Source organism: Coregonus clupeaformis, unplaced genomic scaffold, assembly GCF_020615455.1.
Source record: "Coregonus clupeaformis isolate EN_2021a unplaced genomic scaffold, ASM2061545v1 scaf0442, whole genome shotgun sequence".
Lineage (NCBI taxonomy): Eukaryota > Metazoa > Chordata > Actinopteri > Salmoniformes > Salmonidae > Coregonus > Coregonus clupeaformis.
In genome coordinates, this window is record NW_025533897.1 from 255,928 (window position 1) to 271,323 (window position 15,396).

A 15,396-nucleotide genomic window follows, 5' to 3' on the forward strand; every position below is an offset into this window, starting at 1 on the left:
CATTCAAAAAAAAAAGAAGAAAAACCCTTGAATGAGTAGGTGTTCTAAAACTTTTCACCGGTAGTGTATATCCCTAATGGAACAGATCTGAGGTGTGAATAGCATTAATGTTAGTGTGTCTCTCTCTTATCGACGCTTCACTGGTTCAGAGCCAGCTCAGCTATCTTCCTGCCACTGTCTGCTACTGCTGGGAAAGTTGAACTTTCTCTCTTGTGTTAAACCCCTAGTGCAGTTGAGATGGACTCACTCACACACACACACACTCACACACAACCAGATAGCTCAGCTGCTCTACTTTATGGAGAGGGGGGAAAGTCTCACAATGTTCCCTGCCAAGGAATGCACACACACACACACACACACACACACACACACACAGCACACACACACACACACAGGCTTTGGCTAAGACTGTAGATCACCCCTCAGTCACGGCCCTGTGCTGCAGGGAGACTGGAGTGATGGAAGCAATAGTTAAGCCATTAAGGCAGACAATTGGCTCAAATTGAGAGGGAGGAGAGAGAGGGGGAAGGAGGGAGAGAAGGAGAGGCTATGGCAGGAGTGGATCCACTCAATGACTTAATCAGTGCCCCAGGACACACTCATGCTGTTTCAGGCTCACACACTGACTGCAATAACACCTTGTCAGCCAGGGCTGCAGAGGCGAAGGGGAGAGAAGCTCATTCCTTTATACTGAACAGATTCACTTTCTCACAGACATCACCAACCCACAGAGACCAAAGACCTACACAGTCACTTATAACAGATTATGAAGCCTTATGAGCATTCATAGAGCCGTATTTCTGTGCATGGCTGTGTAATGTAGGGTCCCCTGTAGCTCAGTTGGTAGAGCATGGCGCTTGCAACGCCAGGGTTGTGTGTTCGTTTCCCACGGGGGGCCAGTATGAAAAATGTATGCACTCACTAACTGTAAGTCGCTCTGGATAAGAGCGTCTGCTAAATAACTAAAATGTAAATGTAATGTCATGTTGGTAGTGGGGGCTGTGATGGGCAGGGTGAATGGTTCAAAGGGGCATTGTGCCTCATCCCTATAGACCCATTCTCTCTCCCAGGCCTCGAACATCCGCACAACAATGAGAGAATGTCTCTGTCTCGCTCTCTCACACACACACACACACACACACACACACACACACACACACACACACACACACACACACACACTAACAGACCTTTTACACAGAGTGTGTTAGTGGGTTGTTGTGTGCTTCCTGGGGTGTCTAGGGATGGATATACTGCAGGTGTCACGGCTGTGCTGTGTGCCAGGGGAGCCGTTCATCTCCCGTTTTTAAATGTCTAACGTTCAAGCAACGCTCTGCTTTATGAGTGTGAACGTTGGCGTAACACTTGGTGTTCATCGGGGCCGTAACTCCTGCCTGGTCCCCTCGGCGCTGTGGCTGGGATTTATCGTCCAGCTTCCAGTGGAGTGATTGCCGCGGGGACCGTTAGCGCTCGTTCCCTCGTTCTCTGGCTTGGTCATTTATATGACATGTCCTTTAAGTCCTTTAAAGAATTGGGCGTTTCTGCCGAACGCCTGGGCTCTTTCTGCAAGAGATGGATATGCCGTGTTCAAAGGTCTGTATGTTTTCTCTCTCTCTCTCTCTCTCTCTCTCTCTCTCTCTCTCTCCCTCATTCTCTCTTTTTATTCCTTCCCTCCTTCCTTCACTCTTCTTCTCTCTTTTTATTCCCTCCCTCCTTCCTTCTCTCTTCTTCTCTTTTTTTATTCCCTCCCTCCCTCTTTTCCTCCCTCTCTCCCTGAGCTTTATAGAGTGGTATTACGGCAGTCAGCTAGCCAAGCATGGGATTTGGGCTTGTTTTGTTTCTGCCTCTTAAGATAATGCTCTCTCTCCTTTCTCCTGTGGAGAATAACAAAAGTGAAACAAGAGCAATAAAGCATCGACTTCAGCTTGTTTAGTTTGGGTTTTTACTCTCGTTCCGTGGCACCGCAGGCTGAGGTGCAGACTGAGACTGTGTGTGTGCCGGTACTCTCTAGACCTATTCATGCAGTTCGCCCGGGGATCAATGGCAACTGTGCTGATTGTTCGATGCTGGGGGACGTTTTAGAGAAGTCGTTAAGATGTAAAACAAGCCATTGTGATCCCAGATTGTTCCCTCAGGGAGTCGTTTGTGTGTGTGTGTGTGTGTGTGTGTGTGTGTGTGTGTGCGTGTTTGTGTGCGGAGTCGCACACACCATTTATCTTCTGAAGGCCACTGAGGGATTACAATTTTCTTTAAAAAGCTTACGATGTTTTTATTCGACACACACACAATTGAATGTGATTCATGACAACATCGATTACTTGAGCAGAGAGAAAGAAGCAGAAAAATGAAACGTTAGAGACTTAAAAACATGAACTGACTTAACTGTGTATGGTACCATGTCATGTAGTGCAGTGTGTTGTAATGTAGTCCATGCCGTCAGCACTCAGCAGTCTAAATCCCTTCTACAGAGTGAGCCAGACCTGCATTAACACCACACATTCCCTCTGCTCATCACTACACACACACACACACGCGCACACACACATTTGTTTTACTATCCTTGTGGGGACCAAACAATTGGTTCCCATTCAAAGTCCTATTTCCCCTAACCTTAACTCCTAACCCCTAATTCTAACCCTAACCCTAATTCTAACCCTAAACCTAACCCTTGAGCCTAAAAAAAAAAATCATTGTGGGGACTGGGAAAATGTCCCCACTTGTCTGAATTTTCCTTGTTTTAATATTCCTTGTGAGGACTTCTGGCCCCTACAAGGATGGTAAAACCAAAAAACACACAGACATTCCCTGGTGTTACTGTCCCCTTTTATAATGTGCAAGGCCTACTTGCTCAGAGAAGCAACACCAGGGAATGTGTTTTCTTGAAATCATGTTATGTGGATTAAATAATGTACAGTTGAAGTCGGAAGTTTACATACACTCAATTAGTATTTGGTAGCATTGCCTTTAAATTGTTTAACTTGGGTCAAACGTTTCGGGTAGCCTTCCACAAGCTTCTCACAATAAGTTGAGTGAATTTTGGCCCATTCCTCCTGACAGAGCTGGTGTAACTGAGTCACGTTTGTAGGCCTCCTTGCTCGCACTAGCTTTTTCAGTTCTGCCCACAAATGTTCTATAGGATTGAGGTCAGGGCCTTGTGATGGCCACTCCAATACCTTGACTTTGTTGTCCTTAAGCCATTTTGCCACAACTTTCGAAGTATTCTTGGGGTCATTTGCAACCAAGCTTTAACTTCCTGACAATTTTCCTTCCTCATGATGCCATCTATTTTGTGAAGTGCACCAGTCCCTCCTGCAGCAAAGCACCCCCACAGCATGATGCTGCCACCCCCGTGCTTCACGGTTGGGATGGTGTTCTTCAGCTTGCAAGCTCCCCTTTTTCCTCTAAACATAACGATGGTCATTATGGCCAAACAGGTCTATTTTTGTTTCATCAGACCAGAGGACATTTCTCCAAAAAGTAAGATCTTTGTCCCCATGTGCAGTTGCAAACCGTAGTCTGGCTTTTTTATGGCGGTTTTGGAGCAGTGGCTTCTTCCTTGCTGAGCGGCCTTTCAGGTTATGTCGATATAGGACTCGTTTTACTGTATATACTTTTGTACCTGTTTCCTCCAGCATCTTCACAAGGTCCTTTGCTGTTGTTCTGGGATTGATTTGCACTTTTCACACCAAAGTACGTTAATCTCTAGGAGACAGAACGCATCTCCTTCCTGAATGGTATGACGGCTGCGTGGTCCCATGGTGTTTATACTTGCGTACTAGTGTTTGTACAGATGAACGTGGTACCTTCAGGCGTTTGGAAATTGCTCCCAAGGTTGAACCAGACTTGTGGAGGTCTACTATTTTTTTTCTGAGGTCTTGGCTGATTTCTTTTGATTTTCCCATGATGTCAAGCAAAGAGGCACTGAGTTTGAAGGTAGGCCTTGAAATACATCCACGGGTACACCTCCAATTGACTCAAATGATGTCAATTAGCCTATCAGAAGCTTCTAAAGCCATGACATAATTTCCTGGAATTTTCCAAGCTGTTTAAAGGCACAGTCAACTTAGGGTGCCTTTAAACTTAGTGTTTAAAGGCACCCACTGGAATTGTGATACAGTGAATTATAAGTGAAATAATCTGTCTGTAAACAATTGTTGGGAAAATTACTTGTATCATGCACAAAGTAGATGTCCTAACCGACTTACCAAAACTATAGTTTGTTAACAAGAAATGTGTGGAGTGGTTGAAAAACGAGTTTTAATGACTCCAACCTAAGTGTATGTAAACTTCCGACTTCAACTGTATGTATGGAAGCTCCCCTTACTAGGGATTGTGCTGTTTATCATTTTGAGCTGAACAAAGAGGTGTAACGGGTTCGCACCAAAAAAATGTTGCATAAAGCTTACTTCATTATTAGATGTTTTTAATGTTTTACTGCATCAGGGATAGGCTTCACAGCCTTCTTCGGTGTGTAGGTACAATTTACTTTAATTCAAAACAGCATTTGTAAAGAACAACAGATGAGCAGCAGATGCTTCTAATCAGGGATGCCACTCATCTGCCAATCAGGGACATGGCCCCTCTAGTCTACCTGTATACAAATGAGTCACAAAAAGATACAGAATTATAGGGTATGGGAGCGGGCACAAAGGGCAACTCACAAATCAATCGCCGCAGGTGTCCGCTCACCTAAATACATCACATCAATTAATGAGATAGCCCACCACAAAGGACATTAGGCAAAGCCGTTCAGAAATATGTGGAGCCAACCCATAAATGATATGCAAAATCTGATCTGGACAGTGTTCTTGTATAACAGTCTAAATGTAGCTTATAGGAAGGATGTGAAATCTAATTCTTCATTTAAACTGTGTGGAGAGACAGAATTGTATTGATATATCCACATGGCTTCTCTTTGAAGTCATTTGTTGTCATAGTCCCCTCCTCTACGTGGTGGATGAACTTTTTAGATCCCGACGCAACGCAATTAATTGATAGAATGATTTTGTTTTATAATGTGTCTCGCAACTGGCGAGGTGATATGTTGACGTCTAATAGTGGATTTATGTTCTCCAAGACGTACTTTCAAGGCGTGGGATGTATTTAGTTATTTATTTAGTTATTTTTCTGCTGAACATAACCTGAACATTACAGGCTACACAGTGAACCCAGCCTTGAGCCAGCTGCTACCCCAGTGGACCTCTCCTTCCCATCTTCCTGAGAATGTCAATACTGTGTACTTTCACATCTTCCATGTCATGTCAGATGTAGCTTCTATGATCTATGTAACCTAGCGCCCCCTGTTGTCTCTTTTCAGTAACGGCACGGCCGGGAAGATGAACGGGGCATTGGAGCATTCGGACCAGCCCGACCCAGACGCCATCAAGATGTTCGTGGGCCAGATCCCTCGCTCCTGGTCAGAGAAGGAACTGAAGGAGCTGTTTGAGCCCTACGGGGCCGTCTATCAGATCAACATCCTCCGAGACCGCAGCCAGAACCCTCCACAGAGCAAAGGTATGGGGGAGAGACGGTCGTACACACAACAGCCAGAACGCTCAGCCGAACAAAGATAAGATGGAGAATCACTCACTCACTCACAGCTTATGGAATCCTCCACAGAGCAAAAGCAAGGAATAAACATAAAGGCATACTGTACAGTACACCAGGATAAATGCCATCAATGCCAGCCTGATATTTCTCTGAAACTGTGTCTTTAACACAAACACAATTGATATCTACATTTTCATTTCATCTCATTTTCATTTCATCTCATGATGAACTTGTCAAGTTAGAGAAAACAAGAGGCAGCAGCAATGAGACAATGCTGCTGCCACATTAGCAGACACACATCAGAGAGAGAGAGAGACCACCGAATGCACTGTGATGACAGGCAGCATGAGGAGGCAGTGGAGTAGGCAGACGGAAGATGTATGGGGGAGAGGGAGACGGAGAGAGAGGGGATTTCGGTAAAGGCCGCTGCAGACACACCTGTTTATGTCATATTTTATTTATCTTCACTAAATTAGGAAGAATGGAAAAGAAGGAGCAAGAGATTTCCCTCCCATCCCCACAGCATCTCTCTGTTTTGCGCTCTCTTTTCCCTCCTCTCTTTCTCCATCCCTCTCTCTCTTTCTGAGTCACAAGCTCCCACAATCCTTAACATAGTAATTCACCAGTCTGCCAAGAGGAGACAGGGACACACCTAAATCAAATCGTTCGGCCTAAGCTCACTGTCATGTGCTGTGTGTTCTTATGCGTTTGTGTGTGTGCATGCTTGTGTGTGTGTCTCTCTCTCTCTCTCTCTCTCTCTCTCTCTCTCTCTCTCTCTCTCTCTCTCTCTCTCTCTCTCTCTCTCTCTCTCTCTCTCTCTCTCTCTCTCTCTGTGTCTCTGTCTCTGTCTCTGTCTCTGTCTCTGTCTCTGTCTCTGTCTCTCTCTCTCTCTCTCTCTCTCTCTCTCTCTCTCTCTCTGTGTGTGTCCCTAACCTCTGGATGACTCTTTTCAATTTTTGTCTCCATAGGAGATGAGGCCAATAAACTGCTCTCTTCAACCTCTCCTCTCTTCTTCCATTGTGTCTTTCTCTGTCGCTAAGCCCTTGAGTTGTTCTGATTTCTCTGGTTGATGAGTCAAAGTGTGTGAGAGTGTCACTCATAGACACTTTACTTTAAGGAAGGAAAACAGCCTCTCCTCTCTTCCTTGAGACTGTAAATACTCAACAATCTCTCCATCTCTCGCTCTCTCTCTTTCTCTGGCCTGTAAAATGGAGGAATGGATTGAACAGGAAATTGACTGTTTGATAGAGCTCTGACTAGGCTTGTATATTCCCAGGCTTTAGACACAGTTGTTTTCTTGTCGTTAACTAAGCACTCTCTAGCGCGGCATGGCCTTGTCAGAGCCCTCTCACACAGTGGTGCCGCAATGGCCCCTCTCGACTCCACAGTTGCACTGGAGCTTATTCTCATTTCATTGGTGTCAAGGAAACTGTGCCCCTTTCCCCCCGGTCTGTTTATCTTAAATGAATGACCATGTTTTCAGAGTGGTCTCAGTTAGACGGTTGAGTGAGTGTGCTCCGTCGCCCCTGGCGATCCAGAGGCGGGGTCAGCGGCTCTCTCTCTATCTTGACTATTACTAGAGTAATTTGGATTTGTGAAGTGGAGTTTATTTTATTTTATTTTCTCTCCTCTCTCTCTCTCCATTCCTCTCTAATCCATTGATGGTAGATAGACATTTTTCAGTTGATACACACATTCCTCCATACACATACTGTTATTGATGCTTATAGTAAATATTTTCATAAATGTTTCATGCACAATGAATACGTTTTACACCAGTGGGTTCGTAGACGGTGTTTCCCATCTGAGTGGTCTGGTTATCTTTAGATGGTTATTCTGCAGGAAGGGCAGCTGCTAGTTGAGTTGAGTCTGGTCCCAGGCATGGACTATCTGATGGATGGTGTGTGTCTGTGTGAACGCTGGCCAGTGCAGTCTGGACAGTTTAGTTTGGCTGCTGTTGCTTTAATGTGTTAAGAGTCAATAAACAGATGAGTGGAGAGAGCGAGAGAGAATTTGATTTAGCACTGAGAGAGGGGCGAGAGGGGGATGAGAGAGGGAGGAGAGGAGAAAGGGCCAGAGGGGTAAACAAAGACAGTCCTCCTCTCTCTCCAACAGTTTGTATCCCAGGTTTGTTTGCATCTGTTGTCTAGCCGGGTGTGTACAGTACAGTTTTGTGTGTGTGTGTGTGTGTGTGTGTGTGTGTGTGTGTGTGTTGGCAGGGGACATACTATGTCATTAATCTTAATGATCCCACCTGTCCTCATGGGTACGGAGGCACAACATGCACACACACACACACAATGGGTTTAATGTCTTCATTAGCAAGTTGTATATATTGCACAATTCTCCAGACATGGTGTCTGAAAGAACGACAACTCATATCAGCAACAACACACACACACACACACATGCTGAAATATAATAATAGCTCACAGTATCTGTTTCTCCATCACCACTCTCCATATACATCCCCTCTGGGGTTTCCCACTGTAATATCCAGGGGCATCCATCTCTCCAATGGCACACATTCACTGTTACAATTCTAATTCAACCGCATTCTCCCACAACGCTGAGGTAACGCTCGGCAAACGCTTTGCCTCCAACACAATTATCTCCTCTAATGGATTCAGTAGAGACCAGGCCGACCTGAGTTGGAACACTGATTTATTTCATTCTTTCCTAAAGCAGCAGAGCCAATTAGATTGCCATAACAAGACATGCGCTTTGTTAGCAGTCTACCCAAGTCCAATTAGTGAGCGACTGCAGGTGGATTTTATAAGGGGGGGGTTGGAGGGTTGGAGAGATGTGTGTTTGAGGGTGCGTGTATTGGCATGCCTCAGTGGTGAAGCTAGTTGCCTGGATAGGAGAGCAGTGAAGTGCTGGAAGCCTACTCTGTGTGTGTTCGGGGTTAGCCAGGGAACAGCGTTTTGAGGATTTTATTTGGAGCTATGTCTCCACAGTTAGTTGTGGTGGATTTGAAAAGTGTAAAGTGCTGTGTCCTAATCTTGTCTGAAGGTACAGTGGATATGAAGAGATATTGCCAGTCAAAGATCCAATCTTCTCAACACAGGCCACTATGGCTGATTTATACCTCCCAACCACCTTGTCTCACTCTCTCCCCCCTCTATCAATCCACTCCTCTCCTGCTTTATCGAGTGTCTCTCTCTCTCTCTTTATCGAGTATTCTCTCTCTCTCTCTTTATCGAGTATTCTCTCTCTCTCTCTTTATCGAGTATTCTCTCTCTCTCTCTTTATCGAGTATTCTCTCTCTCTCTCTTTATCGAGTATTCTCTCTCTCTCTCTTTATCGAGTATTCTCTCTCTCTCTCTCTTTATCGAGTATTCTCTCTCTTTATCGAGTATTCTCTCTCTTTATCGAGTATTTTCTCTCTCTCTCTCTCTCTCTCTCTCTCTCTCTCTCTCTCTCTCTCTCTCTCTCTCTCTCTCTCTCTCTCTCTCTCTCTCTCTCTCTCTCTCTCTCTCGTGATGGTGTGGACCTGTGGATGTTGTTATTAACGGAATGAGAAGGCCACAGGTTATTTGTTCAGTCAAAAGGCTCCTTCAGTAGATATAAAGCATTTATGAACACAGTCTCTCTCCTAATCTCTATTCCTCTCACAGGCTGCTCTCTACTCCCACCTCCCCTCTCTCTGTGTGTGTATATATTTTCTTTCTCATCTGTGTGTTTTGTGCATGCCTGCATGTGTGTGTATCTCTAGTGGAGTGTGTGTGGTGTGCTTTATACCTTGTTGGACTTAATATAAATGTTGAGGGGAGAGAGAGAGAGAGAGAGGCTATTCACAGTACACTCAGTGTTGTAGTACTCGAGACTGGTCTGGAGACCACATATTGAGCGTCTCGGTCTTGTCTCTGTGTCAGATACATTTGTATTCTGTCTTGGCTCTGTCTCCGACAGTGAGGAATCTTAATTTTTTCCCGAGACCAGCGGAGTAAAAACCTCTTAATTATCAGCTTCCCTTCAGTCAGCGCATAAAACCGCTTTGCCAGGCCAAATATATACACTCCTTTCTTGAAACATTAATACAGTATCTTAACAGCCTTTATATCTAAACTCAGCAAAAAAAGAAACGTCCCTTTTTCAGGACCCTGTCTTTCAAAGAATCAAAAAAAAAATCCAAATAACTTCACAGATCTTCATTGTAAAGAGTTTAAACACTATTTCCCATGCTTGTTCAATGAACCATAAACAATGAATGAACATGCACCTGTGGAACGATCATTAAGACATTAACAGCTTACAGACGGTAGGCAATTAAGGTCACAGTTATGAATACTTAGGACACTAAAGAGGCTTTTCTACTGACTCGGAAAAACACCAAAAGAAAGATGCCCAGGGTCCCTGCTCATCTGCGTGAACGTGCCATAGGCATGCTGCAAGGAGGCATGATGACTGCAGATGTGGCCAGGGCAATAAATTGCAATGTCCGTACTGTGAGACGCCTAAGACAGCGCTACAGGGAGACAGGACGGACAGCTGATCGTCCTCGCAGTGGCAGACCACGTGTAACAACACCTGCACAGGATTGGTACATCCGAACAACACACCTGCGGGACAGGTACAGGATGGCAACAACAACTGCCCGAATTACACCAGGAATGCACAATCCCTCCATCAGTGCTCAGACTGTCCGCAATAGGCTGAGAGAGGCTGGACTGAGGGCTTGTAGGCCTGTTGTAAGGCAGGTCCTCACCAGACATCATCGGCAACAACATCACCTATGGGCACAAACCCACCGTTGCTGGACCAGACAGGACTGGCAAAAAGTGCTCTTCACTGACGAGTCACGGTTTTGTCTCACCAGGGGTGATGGTCGGATTCGCGTTTATCGTCGAAGGAATGAGCATTACACCGAGGCCTGTACTCTGGAGCGGGATCGATTTGGAGGTGGAGGGTCCGTCATAGTCTGGGGCGGTGTGTCACAGCATCATCGGACTGAGATTGTTGTCATTGCAGGCAATCTCAACGCTGTGCGTTACTGGGAAGACATCCTCCTCCCTCATGTGGTACCCTTCCTGCAGGCTCATCCTGACATGACTCTCCAGCATGACAATGCCACCAGCCATACTGCTCGTTCTGTGTGTGACTTCCTGCAAGACAGGAATGTCAGTGTTCTGCCATGGCCAGCGAAGAGCCTGGATCTCAATCCCATTGAGCACGTCTGGGACCTGTTGGATCGGAGGGTGAGGGCTAGGGCCATTCCCCCCAGAAATGTCAGGGAACTTGCAGGTGCCTTGGTGGAAGAGTGGGGTAACATCTCACAGCAAGAACTGGCAAATCTGGTGCAGTCCATGAGGAGGAGATGCACTGCAGTACTTAATGCAGCTGGTGGCCACACCAGATACTGACTGTTACTTTTTATTTGTTCAGGGACACATTATTCAATTTCTGTTAGTCACATGTCTGTGGAACTTGTTCAGTTTATGTCTCAGTTGTTGAATCTTGTTATGTTCATACAAATATTTACACATGTTAAGTTTACTGAAAATAAACGCAGTTGACAGTGAGAGGACGTTTATTTATTTGCTGAGTTTATTATAAACATAATAATAATAATAATAATATGCCATTTAGCAGACGCTTTTATCCAAAGCGACTTACAGTCATGCGTGCATACATTTTTGTGTATGGGTGGTCCCGGGGATCGAACCCACTACCTTGGCGTTACAAGCGCCGTGCTCTACCAGCTGAGCTACAGAGGACCACAACATATTTGTTTATGATATCTACCAGTAAATGGCAACCAAGGCAACAATGGGTATGCAAACCAGGTATTGAAAAGTTAAGTCTGAAGTGTTGGTTAGTAGGCTATTTGTGATGCACAATTGTCAACATGGTTGTTTGCATCAGGGGCGTAGACATGGATGGGCCTGGGTGGACAGCGGCCAACCCACTGGGGAGCCAGGCCCTGACAGGCCCACCCAATCAGATTGATGTGGTTTAAGCATTGTTGTAGACTTAAACCAAAAAAGTGAGATTTTGAGAGTAAAAATCTATAGGAAAACTCATTAAAAAAAACATAGGATAACAGGGTGCCTTTCCTTCGCTGGGCGGGTCGTTTGGGAACTTTTTGCCAAAATTTGAGTCTACCCACTTCTCCATACACCACTTCATAGGGCCAATGGAAAGACAGCAGTCACACACAGTATGATGATAAAGGATAAGCAGTCCATAAACTCAGACATAATAAGCCAGTAGGTCTCAATCATAAGAATACAAAAACACAACCATTAAGCATTTCCCAATCAAAATGTACAACTATTACTTCCCATTGCAAAAAAACATTGCACGTTTAAGCACACAAAGTAACCGGTGACCTTAAGTTTTTAAAGTGGAACTGACAGAGTTTTAACTACTTTGCAGATATGAAACAAACAGACAATCATAATATCAGTAAAAATATCAAATTCCCAGTTTATGCCACAAAACTAACTTTATAAGAGGTTTTAAAAATAGGTTATATTTGACTCAACTTTCCATGCCGTAGACTAAGGCATCCATTCACCAATACATTTCTTGGTAGTCCAAAAAATATTGCTGTTAGGTTGTAAATCACAGCTGGCCTGGTACATTGTTTGCTGCCTCCATTTGGGATGCACTGTTTCACTTTCAATGACTCAATATTCTGGACAAAAACGAAATAATGTAACTAAGGCTGGGAATGTCAATACAATCAAACTAGCAAGGGCAATGATCACAAGTCAGTCATAATGTGGCTAATAGGCTAGCGTATCTATTTATGTAGCAAGCTAAAAACACGGAGCCTAACGTTAGCTGGATAGATAGCTAGCTAGCTGCTAGGAGGATGTCATGTTATGCCATTAGAGGAGTGGGTGAGCGGCTTACTTTTTTCCCCTCATTTCGTTTTTCGGTGGCTATACACAGCTAGAGATGCAGGTGTCATTTGGTTAGCTAGCAAGAACTTGAACGACTGTTATCCAGTTAGCATATCTCTTGCATTCGCAAATTCACTCTGGCTATCTACTCCGATTTCAGAGCACTCTCGTCTGAGTGTGCCAGAGCGCAGAACAACTGATGAATTTATGAACGTACAACACCTCCTGAATATGAAAAAAAGTAATAGCTAGTCAAGAACGCTCTAGATAACATGTAAACAGCCTAACCAGCTCTGCTACGGCAAGTAAAATTGTCAGAGTGAGGTGTTCTCTCGTTTGTGTCTGGAAGTAGCTAGCTAGCCAACTTTAGCCAGTTAGCTTGGGTGCTTGGTTGGGACAAGCATGCATTGGCAGGCAAGCTGCAGAAGGACGAGGAGGCTACAATTCCCCATAGTTTATCAGTGCAATTTTGACGGCCCACTAGCTGAAAATGTTTGAGAGGTTTTATCTAATGTTCCTTCGTTAGATTTTATCTCATCTTGCTCTGGCTAGCATTAGTTGTTGATCTTGTTGATGTTGATGTGCATAACTGTGGGCGAGAGAGCCTACCTTTTCATGGTTGTTTGATCAATAGGACTGTAAAGTTCCCAAATGTAAGAGGACTCCCGTGGTGTTTACATATTTGCAGAAATCCATTCAGGTGTATTTTGTGGCTTTTGGCAAACGCTTTCTAATGATCTAAAGTCGTGCTGTTGCAACTACCTGTAAACACACAGTCCAGTTCAAATCGAATGATGGCAGGCCCGTGTGGCAAATGGTGTGTTTGTATGAAGGCCGACTGTAGCTCTGATTGGCTATGACTCCGGTCCTGGACAAGACAGATATTTTATTTATTGCAGTGTCTATTAATTGTCCAAACGCATGACCGCTTTCCCACTCTATATTGCTATAGACTTTTCACAAATGACTTACTATACTAAATTCCCAAACATTCTAAGAATTTATGAAAACGTGAAAACCATATCTAAGTGGTCACTTGCCAGAATTTCAACAACAACAAAACATTTGTCATAATCTTCCTGGGAGTGTATATGAACTGATTTTAATAAGATGTCGTATTGCTTAAATGCTGTCAATTCCACTTTAAATGCAACAATGTTTCACACACATAAGTTATTTTCAAAGAGATGGCTAACAACAGCAAGCACGCTGCAATAAAAAACACAGTTTCACTCACCAGATGATGATCATTTGAAACTTAACTTCATGTTGAAAGTTATTCTTGAAAAGAGAGAAGCTAACAAATTAGCAACAACATCCTCTTTGATAACACCTGCTGCAGCTGCTGCAAACTAGTCGACAACAAAAGCTATCTAGCTAGACCGTGGGAAAACTACTGCTCGCTACTGCGCAGTGAACTGTTGGCCTTCAAGAAGGCAGAAGTTTCCATGTTTTTGTAAAAATGGTCCCACCCATTAAGTCAAAATGTGATTGGTTGATTCCACTGTCACTCCAAAATTTTGCCCTAATACAGTTGAATGGCATATGCCTTTATCTAGTTTATGATGGCCTAGCCAATGGCTGACTTAGCTAGCTAGATTTATCTCCCCAGAGACAGCAAAGAAAAATCCTGATTGGATAGTTTTTTCTTTTCAGTGTTAACCCTTTCCTTATCAACAAAAACTGACGAGATTAAATCAGAACATCATTATTATTATAATCATTATTTTATAAATCCTTAGCCCTTCTTTGAAGGCCCATTGTTCCCCACTGTGTTTGGGTTAGTAATAATTTGTAGTGGCTCTATTTTCCCTCAGCATGCATTTTTTCACTATTTTGAACGTCTAAAGAATCTATATTGTTCTGAAATATGATGACAGAAATATTGGGCATTTTGAGTTATTATTATGGTGGTGTTTGAATTCTTATTATAGTGGTGATTTGACAAAATTACAATCATGATCTTAAATTGGACTAAAAATTTTCTGGTCTCGGCCTTGACTCGGTCTCGGACCCCTTGTCCCTCACTCGGTCTCCCCCCCCTCTGGTCTTGGTCTTGAATCAGTCTTGCTTTAGGTGGTCTCGAACACAGCATTGAGTACACTACTGCTAGTTTTGCATGAGCCCAATTCTGATATTTTTTTCACTAATTGGTCTTTTGACCAATCACATATGCTCTGAAAGATCTGATGTGATTGGTCAAAAGACAAATTAGTGGAAAAAGATCAGAATTGTTCTGCTTGTCTAAACGCAACCTTAGTGTGTGAGAGCTATGCTCTGCTCTTTGATCCTCTTACTGACAGCACACCAACAGGGACAGCCCACCACACGGCGCATCACTAACCCTCAGGCCCTACGCTATGGGAATCACAATACACACCGCTACCATCTCATACACAGGCCCTATGCTATGGTATCACAATAGGCCTATGCTAGGCTAAGCAACACTAATACAACACTAATACTAGGGAATCACAATATACACGCTAACCTCCCCATACACAGGATAACACAATAAGAGCTAAATAGGCCCTGTGCTTTGGGAACCACAATACACATATATTGCCAGACTCTGGGCTGACCCTACCAAGCAGACTCAACGCTATGGGAATGACAACAGTACTAATACGAGGCTAAGCTCAAACCTGTCCATACACAGGCCCCGCACCATGGGCATCACAACACACAGCTAATGTTAGGCTAACCCTTCCCATGCACAAGCCCTACTCTACACAAGCCCTACAGTGCACTCCCTTCATGCTAGGCCAAGACCTTAGCCATCCCAAACACAGACAACACCATATGAAAACACTGTTCATTTTAAAGCCAACTTTCCAATGGAATGCAATCATCAACCCCTCTGCAAAGCAAGCTCCAATGCATACTACCAATTCCTCTCAGATGGTGTAGGGTTAATAATACATTGTACCTGTGCAACATAAGGGAAGTGAGATGGATGGACAGTAGGACTAGTCATTCACACACATCT

The 15,396-nt window shown here is 44.1% G+C and overlaps 1 protein-coding gene across 24 annotated transcripts in view; it reads left to right on the forward strand.

Moving 5' to 3' along the window:
• LOC121559430 (CUGBP Elav-like family member 2) overlaps nucleotides 1-15,396 on the forward strand; it is a 166,055-nt gene that overhangs the window by 103,405 nt on the left and 47,254 nt on the right. For all 24 annotated transcript variants that reach the window (XM_045215434.1, XM_045215438.1, XM_045215440.1 and 21 more), the window contains one exon: nucleotides 5,321-5,517. In XM_045215434.1, coding sequence (XP_045071369.1) covers nucleotides 5,321-5,517 — 197 coding nt within the window. The remainder of the gene's footprint in view (nucleotides 1-5,320; nucleotides 5,518-15,396) is intronic.